Source organism: Alternaria dauci, chromosome 4, assembly GCF_042100115.1.
Source record: "Alternaria dauci strain A2016 chromosome 4, whole genome shotgun sequence".
In the NCBI taxonomy this organism is placed as follows: Eukaryota; Fungi; Ascomycota; class Dothideomycetes; order Pleosporales; family Pleosporaceae; genus Alternaria; species Alternaria dauci.
Genome location: NC_091275.1, coordinates 2,698,798 through 2,724,671, shown reverse-complemented (window position 1 = coordinate 2,724,671; position 25,874 = coordinate 2,698,798). Strand labels below are relative to the sequence as shown.

The window sequence follows — 25,874 nt, the reverse complement described above, 5'->3', positions numbered from 1 at the left end:
GGAAGCGCGGAAGACGATCCACTCGCTAAGGACGCTGACGTATGGCGTTGAGACTGACTTACCCAGTCCCACAGCTTTTGCTTGCGTATACTATACGACAGAAACGATCATTGGATGGCAGGAGGTGGCTGGTAGACTTCTAGCACGCCTTTTCTGTGATTACAAGAGCAGAAGGGAGGACTGGTGGTGGTTCAGCCTCGTGAATTCGTGGGGCCAGTTCGACCCGCTGCTAGCGCAACTTCTTCAGCCTCATCAGCCACGCATCGCACAGGGAGCCAATACTGGAAGCTTTGCACTCGCGTCGCCGCAGTCGGCTCTAAACCATCTTTCCGGATGGAGCAACACAAGGTTACCGTAGAGACGGTTCGCTCTCGCATACAGCATTTCTATCACACCAAGACGGGATTCCGAGTCTACCACGGTAGTACTAACAGCACCCGCCATGCTGATTTCGACCGGGATTCCATTGTGGATGTCAGCTCCCTCGACCACGTCCTATCTATCAACAGAGAGAAGCGAACAGCACTTGTCGAACCCAATGTCCCCATGGATGCCTTGGTCAGAGAAACCATGAAAGCGGGCTTGCTGCCTCCCGTTGTCATGGAATTTCCAGGCATTACCGTAGGAGGAGGATTCGTGGGCACAGCAGGAGAAAGCAGCAGTTTCAAGCACGGCTTCTTCGATCGTACTGTCCTAAGCGCTGAAGTAGTGTTAGCAGATGGCACGCTTGTCACGGCTTCTCAGACCGAGAACCAGGAGCTGTTTGAAGGTTTGAGAGGTAGTTTCGGAACCCTTGGGGTACTCACGTTGGTGGAAATGCAGCTTATTCCTTTGAAGAAGCTAGTCGAGGTCACTTACCACCCGACATTTTCTTTTGAGAATGCCACAGATAAGATGCAATACCACACCACCGACCAAAGGAACGATTACGTTGACGGGGTCTTGTTCTCCAAAGGTGCCGGAGTCATAGTCACAGGTCGCCTCGTTGACGCAGAACATACGTCTGGGCTACCTATTCAACGATTTTCCAGACCCTGGGACGAGTGGTTCTGGATACACGCGAGGACACTCGCATCCAAGGGTATTATTACAAAAGAACTTGTTCCGGTAGAAGACTACCTATTTCGTTACGATCGCGGGGCATTCTGGATGGGCATGTATGCTTACAGGCTATTCATGGTCCCCTTCATGTGGTTCACACGCTTATTGCTGGACTACTTCATGCACACGAGAATCATGTATCACGCGTTACATGCGTCTGGGTATACGGACCGGTTTATAATCCACGACATCGCTTTTCCAGCGGCAAACACTGCATCATTCTTGGAGTATGTGGACCAATCATTCAACATATACCCCATCTGGCTGTGTCCATTGCGACAGGATGGTAGAAGCTCGATGGGACATCCGAAGCCGTTCAAAGGCCCAGTCGGCGGGAAACAAATGGGTAAATATGACGGTGAACAGATCAGTGTTGGAATCTGGGGCCCATATCCATCCAGCGAGGTTGAGTATGTCCGCGCAAATCGCGAAATCGAAGCAAAGATGCGCGAGCTTGGTGGACTCAAGTGGTTATACTCGCGTGTCTTTTATACCGAAGATGAATGGTGGCAAGTCTACGATAAGCACGAGTACGATGCTCTCCGTAGCAAGTACAACGCGAGTTCCCTGCCAAGTATATGGGATAAAGTCAAAGATCGAGGAAGGAAGGAGGAATTTGGTCCAGGTTTGAAGGGTATGCTGAAGCGAATCGTGAAGAGCAATGCTCTGTTGAGTGGACTGTATGGTATCTACAAGGCGGTCAAGGGTGGAGATTACATGTTGAAGAAGAAGAAGGTTTCCTAGAAGAAACTGGCGGAACAGTGGCTGTATGCTTCCTAGACATGTAATGAGCGAGGCTCAGCCTAGTATTCATTTGGCCCGATTGAGGTTAGCGGCATCCCTAAGACGCGTCGCTACTTTTCCCATCTCTCCACCTTCACTACTCTTTGCTTTCCCCTTGACTTACCCCTTTCTACGGGTTGCAAACCCCACTTGCTCCATCGGCATGGTAAATAATGGCTTTAGGAGGAGACGCGCGATTGCGATCGTCACGGAAGCCTCGCTGCCGTCCAAAACTAATGATGACGTCTTTGGAGTCGGACGCAACAATTCCAAATTCTTAGCGCACATCATCATTCACCACCACAAACATGGCGACTGCTATCGCGTCATTATCGAAGGTCTGGATGCTGATACTGCCAAAGCTTTGCTGCTTACACTTCCACGCTATATTCAGTCACAGTGCATCGTCATCCTCGAGCCCCGAATTTGTTCCGATTACGCCTACCCATGCTGGTTGTGTACCGCTGGTCATTGAAAGGATGCCCTGCGTCCCTGCTGAAACTACTGCTTAAAAGCACAAGGTGGCTGACCAACCTGCAGCGTGAGGATGCAGTCCGGCGAGGCTTCCTCTTGTCCTAATACGTCTTACGCGTGTGCTATCGACGCCTTCTAGAATGAAGATCGCAACGTACCCGCTTGTGGTGGCATCCGCCGAGGTGGAAAAGTAGTTTCGACGCACTGGAACTAGCACTCGAAAAGCTTCATCGGTTACTCAATTCAGCCTATGATGCTATAGGAATATCCGCTACTGAGCCGGAGTTGTGCCCGATTTGAGAATTCACACTCTGGCACCCCACGATTCCATATTCTCGGATGTTGTCTTGCCGTCACCTGCATTAGGTGTCCTGCGGTAGTTGCTGATTCAACATGCAGGCGGTTTCTCACGGTACTTTGGCCAGAAAGCCGGTAAACGACGATTGGTTGCACAACGTCAATTGGACGAGGGGCCGTTGGATAACGCTATGGAAGCCTCTGATCGACGAGGTTGTGCGTTATCACTTTACTGGCGGCTCCAATTTGAAAAGGCCGGGAGGGGTGGACGCAGCTAGTCGTATGCTTACACGACCACGTATTACACATTCGGCCAGCCACAATCCATCGCGTTGAAGGCAAGTTCCGCTCAAGTCGTGTTTCATTTCATCCGTTGAGCCAATATTTATTCCTTCTCCTTGTCCCCTCCTCAAACGTTGGAAAGAGTTTATCAAGGAAACTCATTATCCAAACTCATACTACACACAACCATGGGTCCGATCAAAGCAGTTTTACCCTTTGCTCTCGCTGGCATTGCGGCCGCGAGGCAATGTTCGAATTTTTTTATTCAGACGCACATTACCTCAAGGCAAGGACTGTTCAAGGAAGTGCCCGTGGAGGGCAACCTCGATGTTGGTGCATTTGTTGCACGATTCAATCAATTCGGGAAAAATTACACAGCAGAGCTTCTTGAGGGGTACCAAACGTTGGAGGGCACGTACAACATCTCCGCGCAGTACTGCAAGCCAGACAGTGGCAGCAGCAAGACAATCCAGGTTTTGACCCATGGCATTGGTTTTGACAAGACTTACTGGGACCTCGATTACGACAACTACAAGTACAGCTATGTCGATGTAGCCCTGGCTGCTGGTTACAGTACGCTCGCAATCGACCGTTTGGGTATCGGCAACTCCTCTCATGGAGATCCTTTCAACGAGTAAGTGGGAAATGCAACTCGTCCTACATGGTCTGCTGACCATGCTCTTTTCTCATCAGGATCCAAGCTCAAGCTGAAGTTGAAGCTCTCAACTCCGTCACTACGCAATTGCGCAAGGGCGAGATCCCAGAGATCAGCTGCACATACGACAAGGTCATCCACGTTGGTCACTCCTTCGGTAGCGTACAGTCCTACTGGCTCTCGGCTCTCTACCCTGAGAACACGGATGGTGTTATCCTCACTGGTTTCTCTGTAGCCGGACAGTTTTTTCCGTACATCACTGCCGGATGGAACCTGCACAGCGCTCGCCTCAACCAGCCTCTGCGCTTCGGAAATGCATCCAACGATATCATCCGCACTGTCGCCGACCAGTATGATCTGAGCGACAACATCGTTGCTGGCCTTCAAAAGATCCTCGCAACCGTTGGTGTGGAGCTAACCTCTGACGAGATATGGAACGAGCTTGCGACCACCGAAGTCCTCGACCTGATCACCGGCTACAACAAGTCCGTCATCTCGCTTGATTACCCCTCTGGATACTTCGCAAACTCCGACCTTACTACCCTGCAGTACGCTTTCCTCGAGCCTGGCAACTATGATGTTGGCCTCGCTGTCGAAGCCGAGAAGACCAAGCAACCCGTCACCATCGGTGAGCTCCTGACCATCGGTGGCTCACCCAGTTCATCTCCCTTTACAGGTCCCGTCCTTGTCATCACCGGCGAAACCGATGTGCCATTCTGTGGAGGAAACTGCTACGGTCAAATCATGGGCACCAATACCTCCAACATCCCCGAGGGCGTTGCTTTGGCTTATCCATCAGCCTCTGCTTTCGAGTCTTACATTCAGCCCAACACTGGTCACGGCTTGACCTTCCATTACAATGCCACTGCTGGTTACCAAGTAATCCAGGACTTTTTGGCAAACAACGGTCTTGCTGCGCAGTAAATATTTCGAGCTTTGCATGCTGTCGCCTTGGTTTCCCGCTGAGCTTCGGAGTCGGTCAAGAGCTTTTGAGGATATGACGCGTACCTTGAGTTAGCGTGATAGATAATGGATACGTAATGTCTTGTAGGTCACATGTACGCTGATTGTTTGATGAATATGTTGCGCGCCATCTTTGTTATTGCTTACTCATGACCGTGCTTTGCCGGAATCACCATCGGCCCGTACCTTCCCGGGCTTTTCCACCAGTCAAACAGCGCACCTGGATTCCTAATCTCTGACCAAGGAGCTCCAAGCACAGATCCCCGACACGATCGAGATTGCATGAGAATTGAACGCAAGCGCGGGTGAGCAAATGCTGATGAAGAAGAGTCTTGTTGCTGACTGGCAGCTTTCTAAGGTGGTTGCCGGTTAGCTCTGGATGCACGACAGCCTCAACCGAAGCGAAAGAACATGGGCCATGACATTGGCAGCAGCGCACTACACGAACAGGGTACCGTGCTGCCGGTTATCAAACGCTTATTCAGGAAGAAATAATAACAGTCGAGTTCGATGCACGACATATCAACACCAAGGATGCCGATCGTGATCCACTCTGTGCATGCACGATGAATAGGCTACGGTGGTGATGCGGGGGCTACGCCGCGTAGGCGACCAGTTTTGTTGTAGTCGGTTTGAGCATAATCCGGGTCGTTGGTTAGTCATGGCTTTCATAGCATCGAGGCTGCAGAATTTCCGGATGAAGATAGCAGTCGACAGGCTACGCGGTGTAGAACTCCACTGCAGGCTCCACCCAGATGTCATTTTGAATCATGGTTTACGAGTTTAGGCTCGTGGGTAGGGCGTAGGAGACATTGGCACGAAGAAGCAGGTACACGGACTAGGCTTTGAGCAGGACATAGTGTTGACAGATGGAAGAGGAGGACTTTGGGATATAAAGGGAGCCTCGCACCGCCTGTAAACATCCAACCATCGCATCGGTATCGAACACTCTCTCGACTTCAGTAGCATCTCCTGCCTAGTCCATTCAGTCGCTATCCCTCAACATGAAGTTTGCTTCTACCATCGCCCTCGCGGCTCTTACGCTTTTCAACACCGTTCGTGGTGATGGTACGATTGCCTCACATTACATGTCTTCCACTAGCTAACATATCTCAGCTGTGCCATGGGAGCGCATTGACAAAGACGACGCGGTAAGTTACCATCCCGCTCTTCAGCTCATATTCTAATCTGAGGTCCACTCCAGCTGCTCCTGATCCTCGATCTGCAAGTCGGTCTTTTCCAAATCGCTAGAGATTGGGACCCGACCCTCTACAAGCAGAACATCATGGCACATGCCGAGCTTGCCAAGCTCTTCGACCTTCCTGTCATCCTGACTACGTCTGCGGACCAGGGTCCCAACGGTCCTTTGCCCAAGGAGATGTTGGAGATGTATCCCGATGCGCCGCTCATCAGACGTCAAGGCGAGGTCAAGTAAGTCACGCCTAGCTCAATCACCTCTTCTTGCCCATCGGCTCGAAGAAGCATTCATCACTACGCAGTCAGCTAACACGTTTCCAGCGCCTGGGACAACGCTGACATCCAGGCCGCTATCCGCGCGGCAAACAAGACCCAAATCATCGTCGGCGGCATCACCACGGACGTCTGCACTGCTTTCCTCGCCCTCTCTCTCCGCGCAGAAGGTTACTCTGTCTTTGCCAACATCGAAGCCAGCGGTACTTACACGGAACTCGTTCGCGATACAGCAAACTCGCGCATGCAAGCCGCAGGTGTGCAACTCGTCTCGCTCTTCGCCATCGTTTGTGATCTGATGAGGGACTGGCGCAACACCCCCGGTGCTAAGGAGGTTCTGCCATACCTGGACAAGTACTTGCCCGTCTATGGAATGTTGGCAAGAGGACATGCTGCTGCTGTGGAGAACGGAACGATCATTGCTGGAGAGATTGATCTTATCACTGGAAACAATGGAACGGTTGTTTTGTAGGGTGGTGCGAATGCTTAGATGGTGGACGGTGTGCGGGGATGGAATGCGGATATTGAGAGTGGGAAGCGGATAATAAGGCGGAGAGAAAAGATTTGATGTCTGATTAGCGTACGTACAACGTCAATAACAGAGATATCAGAGCATAAGTATTCGGTGCCTTGTGTTCATATGTTCAATCAGTACTACCCGTCTTTGTAATCGAGCATCGCTTGCAAAATGTTTGACGGGTTGTGCTTGACGCATTATGCGAGCATAGCAACGAGGTCTATTATCACTACTCTGTGCACCAAGCCATTCATTCCAACCGAAGCACGGTGGCTATTGCCTCAACGAGGTACCGGAAGTTACACATCAAACAGACTTGTCCACGTACTTGCCTTCGGTCTATGTATCGCTCTATGGCGCCGTCGGCAGACAGCGCGCTCTCACTGTCAGTATCAACAAGCTATCGCTATCAGCTCATCGTCTGTCTACTTCCACGAACCGATTATGTCACTTCCCACTAGCAACTCGTCTCCAACAACAAGCCTAGCATGCTCTGACGCTACCGAATACCTACCGGACGACCCTCCTTCACTTGCTGTATGGCTTATGTTACGCACAGAACATGTCAACAGGTTCGAGTTACCAAGCATCCACAGGCGCTGTATTATTTGTGAGCAGTATATGTGTAACTACTGGACGGAAATGACCGGCACCAGGGTGGAATACTGCACTAAAGAGGAGGCTCGAGAACTGCTGAAAGAATATGAACCACAACCGCATCTTCGACGAAGATTATCAGAAGGTCCAATCGAGCCATCAGCCAATATACCACAGCGGCCAGCTCTCCTCGGATCGACCATGCATCTGTCGCCAAACCCGAACCTTTCGAACTTAAGTGCGCAACTTGTACAGAGACATGCCTCAAGTCGTTCCGGCCAGCCTCCCGTCACAACAAAAGCCACACCGCCAGAGTTTTGCAGATGGTCAGAAGACATACATACATGCTGTAGCCCCATGGGCAGCTGTAATATCGCCGTCCAGGTCCGGACGCCGGGATGCTGGCATACGATTGGTCAAGATTGTCTTCATCAGTGGATTATCTCAGGAAGGAATTGGTGTCGGTTCTGCGGCATGGTATGGTTCAAGGAAGAGAAGAGCAAGCTTAAAAGGATGGCAATCTTGAAGGAATGTTATGAGGGAAGAGCAGATCACGTCGAGCTCTGGGCCACTAAATCCGAAAGAGAGGATGGTCGAGAGGTTGAGATGCGGAATGGAGGTATCAGGAGGGGCGAGTGGGAGGGCATTCTTACCAGAGAGTTGGAGCGGGTAATTCTAGGGCAATGTGAACGCCAGAAAACTATAGATTTTATGAGGGAGGAGGTACTGAGGATGGATCCAAGCTATGCGAACATTTGGGATGAGCTCAAAGACAGGCTCGAGAAGGAACACTGCAACGCGATAACACCATGGAAGGTTGGTTACAACGAGAGGGACCCGTGGACTTGTTTTTCGAGTTCCAGCAAGGATAAAGGACTCGAAATTCCTGCTCGCAAGGCACCCCGCTGTCTTTGAGCAACGGCTGCTAGTATGAGGTCTCAATACTACACTACGTTTCACAAAGACCATGATTCCATTGGCAGTGTGCTCAACACACCCACTACCTCCACTTTCATAACCGATATCTTTCGCGGCCTTCTCTCGAGATGTAGGCATCGTGCAATCCTACGATATGATAACAACCGCGCATGATGGCATCCGGTATACAAATCGACCAAATGAAACACCACATGCCTCAACCCTGATCTCCATCAACCACAAGCTTTCCGCGGCATTTCTTAGCTGTGAAGCTCCGTTTCGGAAGCTCAAGCCATGCGTTTCGCGAGGCAAAGGTAATCCACGACTCCAACTGTTTGGCCCTACGCCCACAGTCCCGCAAGAATCGCTGTACGCTTAAATAGTGGTGCGCGGAGAAGACGCCGCGTTCGACACCTGACGTGACAGGTGAGACTTGAGTTCTGAGAAAAAGCCATGCAGGCGACACACAACAAGACTATGAGGTAACTCGGTGTTCGTATCAGTGGCGCGACTATTTGGTCCAGAGCCCTCCAGAGCGTTCGCGCTCTCGACACCAACGTTCAAAAAGAACGGTACTGTATGCTATACGAGATACTACGAGACCCCACTGCGCGATGGGAAAAAAGAAAAGAGTATTAATAGCTGGCGCTGTCGGGATGAGCCGAGGATGTTTGCCTTTGTTCTAGCCTCAGGTACGACCCGGGACGAGGGGCGTCCGTGTGCGAAGGTACCTAACGTTTCGCAGTCCGTGATAGCGAGTGGGGCCCCCTGTCTGCGGTGTGGTGCGAAGCCAAGCGAGCGGAGTGAGGTCTAATCTGTGAGATGGGGAAGAAGACATGGAAGGCCAGTGAGAAACGAGCAAAGTCTATCATCAAACGCAAAGTGTGAATAGGTTAGCGGGGTGAATATCGTCAGCATCATTCATCTGTCAAAACCATGGCGATGATGCTGGGCATCTGTGGGGACTCGGCTAGCTCCACCTCATTCCCAGCCGTGCAGCTGCGCCTCCAGTGCACCAATGACCTCGCAATCTAACCTAAACCTTCCACAAAAGCCCACTCAACCTCCCTACAGACAAAAGCCGCCGTTTATATTCGCTCAAATGAGTGCTCTTCTTGGCCAAAGCTACAGCAAAAAAAGGTGCAGCCCAGCGCGGGACCCTGCGCTGAACCTAGAACCCGGTCTCTGCCTCCCGCTCAGACCCCCGGCGAGATGCTATTGTGCGAAACGGCCGGTCGTGGTGTGGGCGTAGCTGATACAAGAGCTGCGCTGAAGCTCAATGGGGCTATGGCAGGAATTTGCATATAGACTGTGCCTCTGCTGCGCGCATTCGGATTTCTGGCAGTTGTTTCTCTCTCAAGTAATTCGAAGTAATTTAATTTGTACATACAGGCTGTGGTTGTTGCTACCTGTTGCATATCATCAGCACCCTTTCATACCCACCACCAATAACAACAACACCACACTCCCCTACCCAACTACTTGCCTCATCTGCATCAGTCCAGCACATTAGGCCTCCAGATAACGATCAACCTAACGCACAGTAATCATACTGCTGCTGATCTTCAACTAACTCGCTTACATCACTCTCAAGGCCCAGTCCTTGGCTTCGGTATGTAATCTTAGCCCACCAGAGCAGTACGCCCGAGACAACAGGATTAACGGTCCGAACAGATACAAGAAAACGACATTTGCTGCGCCTCTTCCCCTCATCTTGGTATAAACGTCACAACGCGTGGCTTCGCCAGCACAAGGGAATACTAAATATACAACCATCTTCCTTAATCGCAGCGAGAAAAGGTCACATCACAGCAGCAAACATGTTTGCCAAACTCTCTACATCGATTATCGCGACTCTTATCATTTCAATATCAACAACAGCACTTGCAGCACCGACACAAACACTATGCCGATGCGAAATCGTCAATGATGTCCCATCATCACCGGCTCCTGCTTCCGCTGCATACACACCCTCGGCCGCGCACTGGACGCCAGCAAACACCCTACCAAGTCCCGTGGCCGCAATCAACGTATGCGCAAGCCTAGCATCCAAATTGGAGAAGTTGCAGCACACCGAACCAGAGATATACAACTCGTATATGCGGGGAGCTATCCAGGATGCCCAGAAGCCATTGCCAACGGCGGTGTTGATGAACGGTCGGGAAGAGCAGGGAGAGGATCAGGATGAAACGCAATCCATGTCGTCATCGCTACAAGGGAGGATAGCATGTCACCAAGAAGCCCGATCATCGCCGTCCGAGTTTCACAGCTCGCTGGTGGGATTGTGGGCGCTTCAGATTATCATTGTGGCGGCCGTGTTGGCCTGCATTGCTGAAGGTGTGCATTTGGGCAAGCAATGGTAAGACATCTACCCTTCTTATCCCTCATTGAATCCCATCACATGCTAACTGTGTTTTCAGGATTGAAAACAAGGATTCTCCTGAGCCAACATGCCACAAGCACAGCAGGTTGCGCTTGTCGGGTGCGGAACAGCGTCTCCTGGCCATCCCTACTGAGCTTCACCAAGCAGACTTTGTGAGTAGCCCGGGCGCAGAGAAGAAGCTGCGAGCGTACGAGACAACACGGTACTTTGTCACGCAGGCGTCGAATGGCAGGAGGGAGTTCATTGCGTATGATGATGATAGTGATGACGAAGCAAATAGGCCAGTGATGTAGTGTTACCCACATCACGGCTTTGAATGAATTTACTATGTTGCACTTTCCACTTGTACATGTTTACTGTGCATGCATGTTCCAGCGATGCGACAGCGTGACGTAGAGTGGTACCGTGCCACATGTCCCCAGACAAATAACTGGGCTCAATCTACCGTCGCATGTCATGGGGTTTCACCCGCCATGACACCTGCGGTGGTACCTCAGCAACCTTTCCGCCACGGGGTCTGGAGAATGCCCCGCACCCCAAAGTTTTATCTAAGGAGACACACGCCGATGCCTGTGCGCCAGCACTGTGACATCCCTCCTCCGCAAATCCTCCTTCCGCTTTCGTGCATGCAACCACCCACCTCCTTCTTGCAATAACGCTCGACATCGTGTCGCAAAGAAAAAAACAAAAAAGCCGCTCCGCCTACCAGTGAAGCAATTGGGTATCGGAAAGAGAGAAAGAACAGAACCGCTACAGAAACCAATCTACATACAGGTCACCCGGGCGATGCATCGATCCAATTGTGGCAGGGCGCAAACGGTCGGACCGGGTAGGTGGGTACAAGGATGCACGGCCGCAATGGACGAAGTGTCGCTATCGGGAGAACACATGGAAGCATCTGATCATACCTACCAGAAAGAAAGATAAAAAGACTACTAATATACAAACAGCGGGAGGTATCGCAAGGTTGGAAAGAGGAATCATTTGTTGCTTGGTAGTGGTAGTAGGAAGAAGGAGTGTCGCTTGGAAAAGTAAACTCGCTCGGGTTGTCGCTTTGGGCATCTCGATGGATGTCATCTAGGCGGAACAGAGTCCTGGTATGGGTCCATGTATTATCGTTACAAGTCATCGTAACAGGTCATCGCAGTGGGCTGAATCGCAGCTGGTGGTATCGTAATGGGACAGTCGCAGAAGGGTAAAAGGTTGCTGGCAGAGCATTCCAGATGGGTACCAGTATTAAGGCTTTGTTCTATCGCAGTTGGCAATGGTAAAGTTGCTTGGGTATCGCGCGGGAGTATCGTAGTCGTATTAGGGCGTTGTTGCAGTAGGCCAGGGGTCCCGCATTCACATCAACAGGATGCTTGAGAACCGAGAGGTCTAGGTGGAAGCCGTACATTAGAGTTCGTATCGAGGAACTGTTCGTACAGTCGTACAGGTGAAGACCAGAAGATTGGTCTCCAGGAATGGCGCGCGAAAAAGAAAACAGGAAAAGGATGTCGAACGCCGTAGAGAAATGCCGGATCCAGGAAAAGCGCTAATGTGACGTCGTAAGTGTATCGTAGAAGGGATAGAGTTTTGGTGGAAGGAAACCGCCCCACTCGCTGGGCTGGTAGAGACTGACTGGATTAGGCTCACATGATGGTGTGGTAAGCCTTCTCGTTCATGACGTCGATCCAGAAGGCATCGCGGCCCTCATCGGAAAGGCGCCATGTCTCCTTGATGAGCTGAATCATCTTGCGAAGGGGCTTGTTAGGAAGCCTAAGAGCGAACTCTTGCAGGCGCCTAATAACAAACTCACGAGCGCCGACGATCTCTGAGTCGTTGGCCTGAACATCGAAGAAGTCAACCGACGAGACGAACTTGAGCTCGGAGGCAGCAACGACGAGTAGAAGTGGCTGAATACAGAATGTACCAGACGAAGAGGGCAGGGACTGGAGCGACCCGATGATGTGCATCGCAAGGGAGTTGAGCCATAGCTTCATGTCGGTGTCCTCGTAGACTGTCTCAAATCGTGGAGCCGGGAAGTCAAGGTTCATGTTGTCGGAGCCCTTGGGTTTGTCTGATCCCAGACGCTTGCGTAGGATGGAAGGGAAGACGCGGTAAATCTCCAACAAGCCAGCAAGACGGTATGCCTCAGCAATGGTAACGAAGTGTTCCTTGGGAGTACGTTCGTCACCCGTGTCAATCACTTGGTCAACCGATGGATAGTCGACGGCCAGGAGGTCTTCTTCGAGCGATGCGGCATTTTGAAGATTTTCCTGTCGGCGACGGAGGTCCATGGAGGACTCACGATCCATTGAGCGCTCCTTACGAACCAAGCGGCCGACCTCAGCGAACAGGAAGTGAATCATGGGTGCGATACCAGTCCAAGGATGAGGAACAATCTTGCCCTGTGGTCCACGTGCAGTAAGAGTAGCCTTCTTGGAGGTGATGCTTGGTCGCAGTCCTGACTTGGGAGAGAAGCTCATTGCGTCTTCTGTTACGAAGCCCATGAGCATCTCCCAGTGAATCAAGGACTCCTCGAAGAATTGTGCTTCACGCTCAAACTCGATTCCTCCCGACCGGCTGAAGAGCTTGGGTAGGATCAGATCCCTTGCGAGGGACAGATACTCGAGTCCAAGTGCATTGCTATCGTGCCATGATGTGGTGAGGCCTAGTAGCATGATGCTCAGGAAAGTCTTGGTCGTGCTTTTGTGATCCCCTTGCGCAAGTGGGAGCTCTGCTTCCAATGCCTCACGAGCCTTGCGCTGCAGCTCAAGGCCTGTTGCCGCCATGTTGGGGAAGGTGTTGGCCAGATGTGCGGCAGCCATGGATTGGATCGCATAGTTGATGGAAGGACATTCCTTGTAGATGCGGCCAATGGTAGTCCGGAAAGGGTTGAGAACAGAATCGAAGGAAGAAAATACGCCACAGACGTCTTTGAAATAATGTTGGACGAGCAGCGACTCTACATCGTCCGGTGAGGATGGGTCTGGAGAAGGACTTGGGAGGCGATACAAGTCGAGAAGCAATGAGCGCGAGAGCCTGGGGCTAGATTCTCGTGTTGATCCTCGTTCCATCGCAGGTAATGACGAGGAGGTCATGTCTTGCTTCTGTGAGAGGTCTTGCATGTCAAATGTAATGTCCTCCAGCGATCCAGAGTCGAAGTCGATGTTCTCAAACGGATCGAAGCTGAAGTCTTCGTTAGGCATCTGCATAGCATCGGCGAATCCATCAAGCATGATAGGATCCATGTTGTTGACATCCTCCATGGGGAAAGGCTCGTACTCGCGAGGAGAGTCGCCATCCTCGGTAGAAGACTCGTGTAATGAGGCTGGCTCCTCAAAGCTCGGTGGTGATGGGATTGCTGATGAAGTCTGTGTTGTTGAGAGTTGTTGTGTGGGAGTAGTGTTCTTCCTGCCTGCAGGGAGTACGGCCGCCAACGCAGCCTCGATGCCGCTGGCGACGTTTTGGGGAAGGGGTGATTTGGAAGCCGTCGACACAACAGAGGCGGCGTCGGGTGTCGACCTAGGCCTAGGAGTCGTGGACTTGGACTGAGCAGGGTTGAAGACTTCGTACTTTGTCGACCATTTCAGAGTCTTCTCGTAGCCAGGGCATGCGACGTTCCTCTTCTTGCACTGCAAACACCCGGGAGCGGTCTCGTCACACTTGAGCTATACTTTTGTCAGCAAGTGGGCCCATGCAGTAGGCAAAGGCGTAGGATTCTTACTCTCTTGAGCTTGCATCGACCACATCCGTTCCTGGACTTGGTCTTCTTAGCCTTCAGATCTCTCGCCAAAACCTTGTCTTGAGCCGATGTGGGCATGTTGAGAATGTGAGTGAACTTGGTAAGTGGACGAGGTCTGGGAATGTCGAACGACAATGGGGTGAGATTCCCGGTGTGAAGTAACAGGACTTAAAATGCGGACCCAGACAATGCGGAAACGTCGCTTCAAATGCGCGTGACGGGGTAATGCCTGAGCCGATGGTTCTCTTCGCCTATCATTAGACTCGTGTGGGCCAAGATAGCAGCTGATAAAAAGGTGTCGCTGGTGTGGTTGATGCAAGGAGCCCAAGCCTAGCAGCCGAGCTTCGGCCTTTCAACAATCTAGCTTTCCCCGATGCATCCGTATCGTGCATCAAAGTGAAGCTGATTGGCTAGCCATTGCAATTCACCCTTATGTTTTTCGCTTTTAAACCCCTCTATGGGAGGACGCCCGCAGAGCGGAAAAGTTGGACATGCGATGGATAGATTATCCGCATCGCCTGGAGTCATCATCGGCAGCGGGCTCGTGAAGACGATTATGGCTGGAAAAGCATCGTGAGCGTGTTGAGGGTCTGGAGATAAGCCTGATCAACGGCTACCCCACAATGGACCAGAGGTGGGATGAAAGAAGGGGAATTAATGACTGTGTACGGTTAGCGCTCGCGCTTGGCTCCACCGGCGGCATCATCTTGCTTCACGATACCTCAACCCAAGATAAAGCCACGTCTGCACGCATGCCCCATGACGATATCGGAGCGTCACTCAAGACAGCGTCCAGGCCTGTCCGTATGCAGACATCGGTATGACTCTAGAGGAAGAAGCGCCTTTGTGACCGCCTCGAACGCAAGGAACCTATCACACAGGCTTCGTAGTGCCCTCGTAATCCGGATGCAGCATGCAAAGATGTGAAGACCGTTATCTCTGTCGAGGAGGCTCTGCTTGATCGGCAGCTGCCAACTGCGCTACTGCACTGCTTGTCGAGTTCCGCCCTTGTTCGGCGCCAGACTATCGGGCTCTTATTAAGCAATTGCATGTGGCTACTGGCTTCGAGGCGAGGCACGCCGCGGACTTTTGTAAAGTTTGGTGGCCTCCGACATCGAATAGCTTTGTACCCCGCATATTTGGCACGACTGCGGTACGGGTGACAAAAGCGTCATTGCAGATATTCTGGGGTAGAATCTGGGGACAGTGCATTCGAAAGTGCGCGATGTGTAATGCCAAGCTGGACATCGTGAGTCCTGCGTCTGGGGAAGTGCTGCGCTAGAACACTACGGTAATGCACGCGGGGATGCACGCAATGCTGCGCCGTCCCCAGTTGATCGCATCCGACGGAAAATTCTTCACCACGCCGGAAGAAGCAACGGCAGCATTATCTCGAGCCAAGCAACTCAACATCCGAACGACAGTCTACGGAATGTATTCCGGGATGGTTGTTTGGTGCGATAAGCCTAAAATCTTACTACTGCACGACATGCGGTGAAGATTTATATCCGCGATATAGGGTCCTCCCATGTCAAGATGAATCACGTGGCCTGTCAACAGTCCCAGCACAACTTGATCACAAGTCTTTGTGTACGTGTCTGATGACGACGGCATGCCGATGTCAGACGGAGAGGACACGGCTAGATTCGGCCTTTGAGCACACCCTCTGGCTCACCACAAGACTGCTACGTTGATGTATCGACAAACACAAAATATACTGCTCAGTTCACATTATCGCTGCCTCGCTCGTGGAAAAGTTTGAACATTGGTATTCGCTATCTCATCTTCCCATCCTCCACTCACCCATGCAAGCAATCCCCACCAACAAACATCCCTTCAAATTCTCCATCAGAAGCCTATGTACAGTCCATTCTCCACCCAAAACAGTTTCCACGTCCTCTCATTCGGGACTTCGTTGTTAAAAGTGTGAAAAAAAAGTCCGCCCATGTTCCCAGGGCTAATCATTTATCTGACCCTTTCGCGATGAAAAACAAAACAAAACAAGGAAAGCGGAAGCGGAAGAGGACGAAGAGGCGCTCATGTGTATTCGTAAAAGGAAACCAAGGACAACAACAGAATGGAAACAAGAGTCGACAAAGTCGGCTGGGGTATCCGCTACCATGAGAACATTGTTGAAGCTCGGGACTGGCGGAGTAGAGATATCTTCATCTCCCTTCCATCCGGTCCAGCGGAAGAAGTAGAAAAGGAAGAGGTAAAAAGAATTGAGTGACAGCGGCCAGGACGAACAGCCCATTGCCGGACTAGAAATTAAGGTATGCTCAAGTGTGCAGATGCAAACGAAAAGTTTTGTACACCTTTGGAAGAGAGAACCTCAAAAGAGTTTGTGAAAAAAAGAGAAAAGAGGTAAAGGAACAAAACAGTGTCCCGTTACCATTAGATACTCAGATGCCATCCCTACATGGCATTAGCACCCGGATATCTCGATTGGTTCGTCAATCCAGGTCCTGGTCCCATCATAGTAGCAGGAGGTATCATCATGCCCCCGCCCCTTCCTCTGCCACCACCAGGGCCGCCACGTCCTCGACCGCGGCCGCGACCCGCACCAGGAATCATAAAGTCGGGGTTCGCAGCGTTGGCTTCAAGGATGACGTCTTCCTGTCGCATGGGTCTACGTGGGCCCGGGAAAGGCGCGAATTGGCCGGCTGCAGCACCCATCTCGGGTCGCCAGTTGGGGTTGACAGGACGCTGTGAGACGGAGGTGAAGTGTGAGGCCTCGCTCGCGGCGGGTGAGCGCGCGCCTTCTGGGAGGTCATCGTAGGAGCTGTTGCGTGGGAGATGGGTGTCGCTAGAGTTTGTTGTTGAGAGGAAGTTGGGATTGGGGGGAGCGAAACCACCAGGCCTGAGTGAGTTTGGTAGTGGTGGGGGCGCTTGGGTTTGTGCAGGCTCTGCGAATCTGGGATCTACGTCTTCGTAGTAGTCGGAACTGCGTTCTGCCCTGTTGGGCCCACCAACCTGGGATAGCTGAGCAGGCATCTCGACAGGCGAGTCTTGGATTGGCGATAGGCCGCGGCTGCTGTTGTTCAAAGTGCTCAGTGTTTGGTCCGACGGGACCTGTTGTTGATTCCACCCTGGTCGCACTGGCATGTATTGCTGTTGCTGTTGCTGTGGCATAGGCGGTTGCTGTTGTTGTAGAGGCTGCTGCCGTGGCGCGGATTCACTGCTCGACGTTAACAAAATATACCAAACCAAGCATAGGCAGTACTCACTCTGTGGAATATTCGCTGGTTGGGCTCATGATGCCATCAGATGGCCGCCTTTGGGGTGCATCGGCGGGGAAACCACCCTGTTGGAGAGCGAGCATGCCTGCAACGTCGCCGTCACTCTCCCTCAGTCCGTAGTTGGTGGGAGGCGTGCCTGTGCGGTTGTCCATCTCAATGGCTTGGCCAATTGGCAGCGGTGGTCCCTGACCAGGCGGAGGTGCTCTGCCGTATGGTGACTGTTCACGGGGCGGCGGTGCTTGGTTGTAGAAGTTGTTGTTGTTATATCCTGGGGGAGGCGCTCCGCGACCCATTGGCGGCTGGCCTTGCATTGGAGGTCCATTCGGAGGTCGTCCGCCTCGTCCGCCACCGTTCCATCCTGGTGGTGGAGGTCCTCGCATACCTCCTCTTGGACCGTAGCCTCCACCCCTTGGGCCACCGTATTGCCCGCCTCTTGGTGGACCTCCCCGGCCCCTCATTGGACCTCCTCTTCCGCGTGGAGCACCGTTCATCATGGCGAATCCGTCGTTTGGCATAGGTGGCACCGGGTTGCCGTACTGATCCAATGGCTGTCGACGACCAGAAGGACCACGGTTCGGTGGGTTCATGTTGTCTGAGCGATCCCCTCCACTGCTGACTGTCTTGAGCGAAGGATTGCGCTGGTTGAGAGGTGTCATGTCGTCGGTCGGCGAGGGCTTGGAAGAGTCAAAGTAGGCCGCGTTGCCGTTTGGCATACCGCCAGAAGTCATCGTCTCACCAGAGAGAGGGGGCGGCGATTCAGCCTTGGGGAATTCGGTAGTGACGGCCGCGTTGTTGCGGTTCGCATAGTAGGTCTGGCCGTTCATGTCGTCGTTCTCGGCGATGCGCCTCTTCCGCGCCTTGCGACTGACCAGTGTGCGCCTCATGGCACAGGTGACGATACCGCTTGCGACGATAATGATGGTAGCACCAAGAACAATCCATCCTCCCCATCCTACGTGTGGAACGAAGAGCAAGATATCAACCAGGAAAGCGAGCAGCGAGACCAAAAGGGTCGGAAACGTGAATATGAGCAGGGCGAGGAGATAACGCGGCGAATGGGCGGGCGAGTGGAAGTGGGCGGCAACGGAGAGACCAAAGCAAATCAGCGTCATGAGGGCTGCGACGGGGTGCACAATGAGGATGGAAGACAGCGCATGGCGCTGGGCGGAGGGGAGGGAGAAGTCGGAGCTGTCTTCGCCTGCAAACAGCTTCTCTGCATGCAGTAATTAGCATTGTCGTCGCACATGATAGACACATGGAGCCATACCTGTGTTGTACCCGATCATGGGGCCTTTGCAGCCTTGGTCGCCATTCTCGCAGTAGCCGAGGACTCCAAAGTGGACACCGCGATAGGTAGCGAGGGGAATGCTCTTGATGAGAGGCGTCGAGAGCGTTGAGAGCAGCAGCAGCACGAATGCGACGAAGAACAGTATGGACAATGGGGTCGCTGGGCGCAACATGGCGGGCCAACGACAGCAGAGACCGGCTCTCGAGATGCGAGGGCGTGGAGTTGGAAAGGGCCCGGTCGGGGAGTTTGCGCGCCCCAAGTGTGAAGGAGCAGACGGGGTGCAGTGTGGGCGCAGTCGTAGAACGTGCCTTGCGCGCGACTCTTCCTGTCCAGACGTGAAACGAGCGACGAGTGAGGTTACACAGGCAATGCCTGCTGTGTCATTGGGCCACCGCGAGGCGTGTATGCGACAGTGGCAGAAGGCGCGATGGGTACGGCGCACAGCTGGTCCGCGTTGGCCGTTTTGCTGGGCTGCTTGGGGGGTTTGCGGGGAAGCGTGGTGGGCGTCGAGGGGGCAGACAGGTGGTGGGCGGAGCTCGAGGCAGGAGCGACAGACGGTGCTGCAGCAGCGCAAGTAAACGAGCGGACGCGCAGCCAATCGACGGGAAGCAGACGTTGAAGCTACTGTATGCCGGGCTAGTCGCTGCAATAAACTTGGTAGGCAGGCGGCACGCTATCTCGCCGTTGACCTTGTTCCAGACGTCTACCGCGTCTCGCAGTGAATGTATGCTTGTTGAAGCGAGACAGACACTCGACGGCGGTAATTTTTCTTTCACAGACAGGCCATTGTGTCGCGCCCCTGGCCCTCGCAGCAACCGTGTCTGTCTGACCCTGCCGCTCTGCTTGTCCTCGGAGCCTCAGTCCGAGTCCCACGCGCGTCCACGCTGCTCTCCCGAGTATGACGACAAGGATGTCTATCGTCTCATTTCGCTAGTCGCACGACCCACCGTCATCTTCCAGGTACGCAACGCCTGCCACTTGTGTCCTCCAAGACGAGGCTGCCCATCGCCTGAAACACGCACATGCTCATGCTCCCAGTCCTGAGGCAGCGCAACGAGCATCACCACCGCCCCGTCGTCAAGCATGAATTGCTTGCTTTGTCCACGCTGCACCTGTATCAATTGCAATGCTTTGACTTCTCGAAACAGCGCACAAATATAGCGCCCTCCTATCCACCCCAGCCTGATTCCACAAAAGGATCCGCCAAACGCCACCAACCTACATCACTGCACTCTATCGCATTCCACGCGACATCCTCTTTGTCTGAACCCTATCGCCTCTGCTAGCCCCTACCGCATAAGGCGATCCGAGCCGGCACAAAGCCTGCTCCGCCCCACGTATAGCACATCCGTTCAAAGCATTGTATTGGGGAGCAAGACTGAAGTGTTTATTTGCTTGATTCTCAGACCTCACATGGTATTCGTATGGAATTGCAGATACGCCAGATCCGATCAACCTCCCCACAGGTGATCACGAACGCCTGAATTTTGGGATCCGAGTCCTGCACCTATGGTCATGAACTCGTGGGTACTTCATATGCTAACCTACAACTACGCCCGCCACACGTTTAGTGGGCGATGGCGTATGCCCTGCGGCGGTCACGCTCCTCAGCGATGGAGAGCTTGACACCCTTGCCCTTGGGCAGAGAGATCCATGGCTTCTCCTTTCCGATGATGCTGAACTCATGTTAGAAACCAGTTGTGCTTGCAATCGGACGTCCAACTTACATGACGTTGGATTCACGGGTGGTGAACTCGTTGTCAACAGCATCCTTCAAGTGGACAATGTTGAAGCCTCCGTCGTGGCGCTCACGGTGAGTGATGACACCGACACGACCCATGTTACGACCACCGGTAACCATGACGATGACACCAGTGTCGAACTTGATGAAGTCGGTGATCTTGCCAGTGGCGAGGTCGATCTTGACGGTGTCGTTGACCTTGATGGCTGGGTCGGGGTAGCGGATTCTACACAAAAAAATTTAGCAGCAATTCTGACATAGCCAGACCCTGGTCGTATGCCTGGTGAACGAGGTTTCCCTCAGACACCTAGCCCAAACTATGGTCCAACGGCTGATAGAGCGTGAACTTACGTTCGCGCATCGTGCGTAACCAAGTAGGGAATTCCGCCCTTGCCAAGCTGGACGCGCTTGACCTTGCCGAGCTTGTATTGTGCCTCCTCGTCGGTGATCCTGTGGACGGTGAAGCGGCCCTTGGTGTCGTAGATGAGGCGGAAGTTCTCGCCAGTCTTCTCGATGGAGATGACATCCATCAGACCGGAGGGGAAGGTCGAGTCGGTGCGGACCTTGCCGTCAACCTTGACGAGGCGCTGCATGAGAATGGCGTTGACCTCGCGGGCGTTGAGCGCATACTTCAAGCGGTTGCGGAGGAAGATGATCAAGGGGAGGGAGTCGCGGAGCTTGTGAGGACCGGGCGAGGCCTTGGGAGCGTAGGCACCTGGAGCGTGTCAGTTCTGATTTCCCAGTGTTGCATTCTGCGTCGACTGCAGGAGTTGCGCGTACCGGACAGCTTGTCCAGGAGCCAGTGCGAGGGCGCGCTGAGGCGCTTCTGGTGCTTGACGGGTCCACGGGCCATTTTGACTGTTGTGTGAGGTTAGTCGTCGAGGTTGTCGGAGGTCCTGTCGAAGAGTTCGCCAGAGGGGTGCAACGAATATTGAAAGCGCGTGTGCTAGGCGAGGGACTAGCGCCGCCAAGCCACCCTAGTGTCTATCAGTGTAACGCCAACGACGATTCTTCCGCCCGAACAAGCAGAAGATTGAAATACCGTACTGTGCTCATTGAGTTAGAGGGGAGCATGATGGCATATTCTCGCATCACGATGCATCTTTTTGTACAAAGGGCTCGTTTTTATCAAGTTGTACCTACGAATCAAAGCCTATACTACAGGTATACACTATGACTTCTTGATAAATTCTGAACGTAAAATGCTATGCATACCTTTAGAGTGTGGTATAGATAGGGTACAACTCAGAAAAACGATTTTTTTTCGTAGTATGAAACAGCATCGCTGACGTCTCGTCTCACATCATGTTCAAAAAGTACTTGAATTGTCATGCACTGGTCTTTTAAAAACGATTCAAGTTTTCTTGTCTGAATTATGACTTTTTTGTATCGATACTAGGCATAGCCCTTCAGCACCGCTGCCTCTGCGTTCAATATCGACGAACCTGCCGCTCCAATCACAGCTGCGACAAGTTAGCAACGCCCCAAACGCCCTCAGGTGCAAGTCAGACTTACTGTTGTGGCTCAGTGCGACGAACTTCAGATCGAAGATGCCCGCCTCATCCTCCCTTATCCTGCCTACACTGACAGCATATCCCCGATCCGTCTCTCTGTCCAGCCTCGGCTGCGGCCTATCCGCTTCCTCCATGACCACGATAGCCTTTGCAGGCGCTGACGGGCAACCCAGCTTCTGCGCATCAGACACATACTCGCGCATTGCCTGCTTGACCTCCTCCGCGCTGGGAGGTGGGCGGCGTTGGAAGCGCAGCGATACGCATGCAGTGTGTCCGTCAAGCACCGGCACGCGGTTGCATGCTGCGGAGACCTTCATGGGCTGGTCTACAAATCCTGTGACATCGTCGTTGACGCTGCCGAGAATTTTGGATGCCTCCGTCTCGAGCTTGTCCTCCTCGCCTGATATAAAGGGTACGACGTTGTCGATGATGTCCATGCTGCTTACGCCGGGGTAGCCAGCGCCAGACACGGCCTGCATTGTGACGACGGAGACCTGGTCTATCGGACCGAACTTTGCTTGTAGCGCTGCAAAGGGTATGACGAGACCGATGACTGCGCAGTTCGAGTTGCACACAAGGAAGCCCTTCTCCAACTTGTGATGTTGTCGCTGGTGCTTGATGACGTCGAGATGCGGGAGGTTTACGGTGGGTACCACGAGCGGTACGAGAGGATCACGGCGGTAGTTCTTCGCGTTGGAGAAGACGGCTAGTTCGGACTTAAGGAAGGCCATTTCTGTAACGCGTCAGGTTTCCTGCTCTGAGCGCATGGTCCCTTACTTACCGACGTCTCCGGCGACATCGCTGTCGAGTCCAGAGAAGACCATGTCACAGTCCTTGAACTCTTCGGGTGTGCATTTCTTCACCACCAGTTCCCCAATGCGCTCGGAGAAAGGCAGCGCCTGCTTCCACTTGACGGCATCCTTGTATTTCTTGCCGGCCGATCGCTCAGAAGCTCCGACAGCGTGTAATTCAAAGTGTGGGTGTAGTGCGAGAAGGAGGATGAAGCGCTGACCGACCGAACCAGTCGCGCCGAGTACACCTGCAATTGAATCAGCCAACAAATCTTCAAATGGAAATGCTGCACTGACCGCACTTCTTCTTGGGAAAGCTTTTGCTTGGAGACGTGAACTTTTCGGCGTCCATTGTGGTGGTTACTGGAATTGAGGTATTGAGTCAATCGAGTTCGTAAAGTTCAGGTATGACGCGGGGAGTGGGGTGGAAAACGCGACGCCAGCCGATCACGGAGGTCTCCATGCCCGCGAGCATCTCGAACACGGCCATTTCCTTGTCGTAAATCATACTTTTTCATTACCAACCCAAAATGACACTCAATCATGGAGATGCCGAGAAATCTATGTATGCCCTAGCAGATGCCGGAACGTCAGACATCCTCCCCATAGGTGCTCGCCGAGGAGCCAAAACGAGATGAAATGTGCCGCGTTGGCATGCAACTCTACGCCTGAGCGTCCATGATCTTTCCCGGGTTCATGAGCCAGTACGGGTCCAATGCGCCCTTGATGCTCCTCATCACATTGATGGTGTCGAGACCGAGCTCCTTCTCCAGCGATGCCTTCTTTCCCAGCCCGATGCCGTGCTCGCCGGTACATGTGCCCTCCATCTCAAGCGCACGGTGGACCATGTCGTGAACACATTTCTCGACAGCCGCTCGCTCTCTGGGATCCTTGCTGTTGTACATGATGCTTTCGTGGAAGTTGCCGTCTCCAATGTGCCCTAGGATGCTCGCGAAAAGGCCGAGATCGTCCAATTCCTTCTTGGAGATTTCTATCGACAAATCAGCAAACCCGGTCCGATATCGAGTTTAGCGTGACAACATACCAATAATGTCGGGCAGTCTGGAAATAGGCACTGCGACATCTGTTGACCACACCTCGTCACCTTCACGGCGGAGCGCCAACATGCTCCACAAAGACTCCTTGCGCGCCGACCATAGTGTCTTCTGCTCCTCGGCAGTGACAGCAAACTCAAAGTCTCCGCTTTTGTGCTTCCTCGAAATAGACTTGACTAGCTCAATATTCTCCTGTACCTACATGCAGTCAGTTTCGTTCTGGGTAAATGCAGGCCGCATAGGGCTGACGTACCCCTGCCTTGGTTCCCGAGAATCTGCGTGCGGCTCTTAGTCGATGCTTTCACATGCCAAACGGTTGTCTTGACAACTTACTTGAAGAACATGGTCGGCAACTCTTTCCATTTCTTGGTCGTCGATCCGGCCTTGTTAATCACACCCATTTGCACGTCATCCATGATTTCCATTGCAGCCACTGGCACCCCAGCACGCAACACCTTGGAAGCTGCTGCTGCGGCATCCCGGATCGTGGGAAAAGTCACAACTGCGACGCTGGTCTCTTGGGGCACCACAGCGAGTTTCAAAGTGATCTCGGTCACTATGCCCAGTGTTCCTTCGGAGCCAACGAAGAGGTTGGTTAGATTGTAACCTGCCGACGATTTTCTAGATGCTGTCAGTCGTTCTCAAATCGGAACTTGTAACAATTTTGCATACCTGGGCCTGCGTCTTGTTTTGATGACTGTGCCGTCTGCGAGGACCACGGTCAGATTAATGACCCAATCCTTCATCGTGCCGTATCGCACCGCGTTGGTTCCACTGTGAAATTAGCTATGGGTAACATGCCACCAACTGTCGACGACCTCACCTGCAGCTTGTACCAACCATGCCTCCAATTCGAGCCTGCCACGTCCGTTAACACAGGTTCGGATTGCCGCATTGGGGTTTTCGCGAGTCGGTTGCAATGCAGTGTAACACATAAACACGTACCGATGGGCCGGGGTCGACTGGAAAGAACAGACCAGAGTCTTTGATCTGGTCGTTGAGACTCATCCAGGGTACCGACGGCTGAACTACGACATCCATACTACGCAGCCACGTTAGTATCGTCGATTTGGCACGCTGAGCTGATCTCGCACTTACTCGTCCTCGTGCAAGGCCAGAATCTGGTCCATGAAGGAGAAGTCGATGCTCATTCCACCAAACGGAGCTGAGAAGTTGGCCTCCAGGCTTGATCCACCAGAATAAGGAACTGTACGCTATCAGCATCCATCAACTCGTTTCTCCTAGTAAACATACTCATGGGTATCTTGTATTTGTAGCAGACCTTGGCGATCGAGGAACACTCTTCCGTAGATTTTGGGTAAGCCACCGCAACCGGGAGCTGTTCGATGTTTATGGAAGACCATTCCGAGTAGCCATGTCTGTGCAAGTCTTCGTCATCGGTGCTAATAGCATCTTCTCCAAGTGTCGCCCTTAATTCTTCAATTGCCTGCATACAGGTAAGTGACTGAGGCGTGTGAATCCTTGCACGCCTTGCGAACCCACCTTCACCATCTCGTGTTTGGAAGCATATTGGGGTCCTGAGGACTTGAGCCATGGCATTTGGATTCTGTGAGGTTCATCGTTGGCGCCATAGAAGTAGGTGGTTGTGCCGGTGACTGCAGAGAACAGCAAGACCCTTCCCGAGTTCCAAAATGGCCGTTGGGAATGCTCGGATCTGAATGTCTGCTCGCGTCCGGTGCGTGCTCGGGCGCCCCCTCGCTTGAGCAAAGGCGAGACTATTTGCCTCAGTCGCGCTGCTGGCTGGCGAAACATGACCAATCGACAGCAAAGAAGAAAGAGAGATGCAATCAGTTGTTGGGATGGCTGATGAAACTAAAAAGTCGAAGCCGCTTCTGCTAAATATCGCTCAGGGCGCATTTACCGAACTAGGGTGAAGGAAGAGTAGATGGGCGAACGGTAGCAAGGCTGCCGTATGCATTTTGTGGATCTGGAAGGCGGACGGCAAACACAGTAAGAGCGGGGAGAGATATCTCAGTCTAAACGCAGTTGGCGCGATTGTTCTTTCGGGTATCGCTTTGAATGTCGTTGGCCAGCGCACAGGTAAAGTTGCAATACATG

At 52.8% G+C, this 25,874-nt stretch overlaps 8 protein-coding genes across 8 annotated transcripts; 3 read left to right on the top strand and 5 right to left on the bottom strand.

Moving 5' to 3' along the window:
• Window positions 1-333: 333 nt before the first annotated feature.
• Window positions 334-1,845, top strand: ACET3X_005458 (uncharacterized protein; the record flags this gene model as incomplete). The annotated part of the gene is made up of 1 exon (XM_069451665.1): window positions 334-1,845. The coding sequence occupies one exon, from the start codon at window positions 334-336 to the stop codon at window positions 1,843-1,845; it is 1,512 nt and encodes a 503-aa protein (XP_069307502.1).
• Window positions 1,846-3,125: 1,280 nt separating this feature from the next.
• Window positions 3,126-4,516, top strand: ACET3X_005457 (uncharacterized protein; the record flags this gene model as incomplete). Its single annotated transcript, XM_069451664.1, has 2 exons — window positions 3,126-3,571; window positions 3,631-4,516. The coding sequence occupies 2 exons, from the start codon at window positions 3,126-3,128 to the stop codon at window positions 4,514-4,516; spliced, it is 1,332 nt and encodes a 443-aa protein (XP_069307501.1).
• A 282-nt stretch (window positions 4,517-4,798) lies between these two features.
• Window positions 4,799-6,616, top strand: ACET3X_005456 (uncharacterized protein). Its single transcript, XM_069451663.1, has 5 exons — window positions 4,799-4,860; window positions 4,914-5,623; window positions 5,672-5,706; window positions 5,760-5,986; window positions 6,074-6,616. The coding sequence occupies exons 2-5, from the start codon at window positions 5,560-5,562 to the stop codon at window positions 6,495-6,497; spliced, it is 750 nt and encodes a 249-aa protein (XP_069307500.1). The 5' UTR covers window positions 4,799-4,860; window positions 4,914-5,559; the 3' UTR covers window positions 6,498-6,616.
• A 5,455-nt stretch (window positions 6,617-12,071) lies between these two features.
• ACET3X_005455 (uncharacterized protein) lies at window positions 12,072-14,245 on the bottom strand (the record flags this gene model as incomplete). Its single annotated transcript, XM_069451662.1, has 2 exons — window positions 12,072-14,093; window positions 14,150-14,245. The coding sequence occupies 2 exons, from the start codon at window positions 14,243-14,245 to the stop codon at window positions 12,072-12,074; spliced, it is 2,118 nt and encodes a 705-aa protein (XP_069307499.1).
• Window positions 14,246-16,582: 2,337 nt separating this feature from the next.
• Window positions 16,583-18,866, bottom strand: ACET3X_005454 (uncharacterized protein; the record flags this gene model as incomplete). The annotated part of the gene is made up of 3 exons (XM_069451661.1): window positions 16,583-17,345; window positions 17,395-18,619; window positions 18,674-18,866. 3 exons carry the CDS (start codon window positions 18,864-18,866, stop codon window positions 16,583-16,585), a joined length of 2,181 nt encoding a protein of 726 aa, XP_069307498.1.
• Window positions 18,867-20,261: 1,395 nt separating this feature from the next.
• On the bottom strand, window positions 20,262-21,288 carry ACET3X_005453 (40S ribosomal protein eS4; the record flags this gene model as incomplete). Its single annotated transcript, XM_069451659.1, has 4 exons — window positions 20,262-20,370; window positions 20,422-20,661; window positions 20,787-21,150; window positions 21,216-21,288. 4 exons carry the CDS (start codon window positions 21,286-21,288, stop codon window positions 20,262-20,264), a joined length of 786 nt encoding a protein of 261 aa, XP_069307497.1.
• Window positions 21,289-21,830: 542 nt separating this feature from the next.
• Window positions 21,831-23,092, bottom strand: ACET3X_005452 (uncharacterized protein; the record flags this gene model as incomplete). Its single annotated transcript, XM_069451658.1, has 4 exons — window positions 21,831-21,898; window positions 21,951-22,682; window positions 22,731-22,988; window positions 23,038-23,092. The coding sequence occupies 4 exons, from the start codon at window positions 23,090-23,092 to the stop codon at window positions 21,831-21,833; spliced, it is 1,113 nt and encodes a 370-aa protein (XP_069307496.1).
• Window positions 23,093-23,402: 310 nt separating this feature from the next.
• ACET3X_005451 (uncharacterized protein) lies at window positions 23,403-25,307 on the bottom strand (the record flags this gene model as incomplete). Its single annotated transcript, XM_069451657.1, has 10 exons — window positions 23,403-23,731; window positions 23,786-23,993; window positions 24,049-24,070; window positions 24,129-24,416; window positions 24,468-24,569; window positions 24,619-24,653; window positions 24,741-24,837; window positions 24,894-25,002; window positions 25,050-25,242; window positions 25,299-25,307. 10 exons carry the CDS (start codon window positions 25,305-25,307, stop codon window positions 23,403-23,405), a joined length of 1,392 nt encoding a protein of 463 aa, XP_069307495.1.
• Window positions 25,308-25,874: the final 567 nt, after the last annotated feature.

What these genes read in the sequence shown, in the direction of transcription:
- ACET3X_005456 (XM_069451663.1), top strand. Translation starts at nt 5,560, where the DNA reads ATGAAGTTTGCTTCTACCATCGCCCTCGCGGCTCTTACGCTTTTCAAC. An exon ending in CAACACCGTTCGTGGTGATG is followed by an intron (nt 5,624 to 5,671) that starts GTACGATTGCCT and finishes AACATATCTCAG; the next exon opens with CTGTGCCATGGGAGCGCATT. An exon ending in AGACGTCAAGGCGAGGTCAA is followed by an intron (nt 5,987 to 6,073) that starts GTAAGTCACGCC and finishes ACACGTTTCCAG; the next exon opens with CGCCTGGGACAACGCTGACA.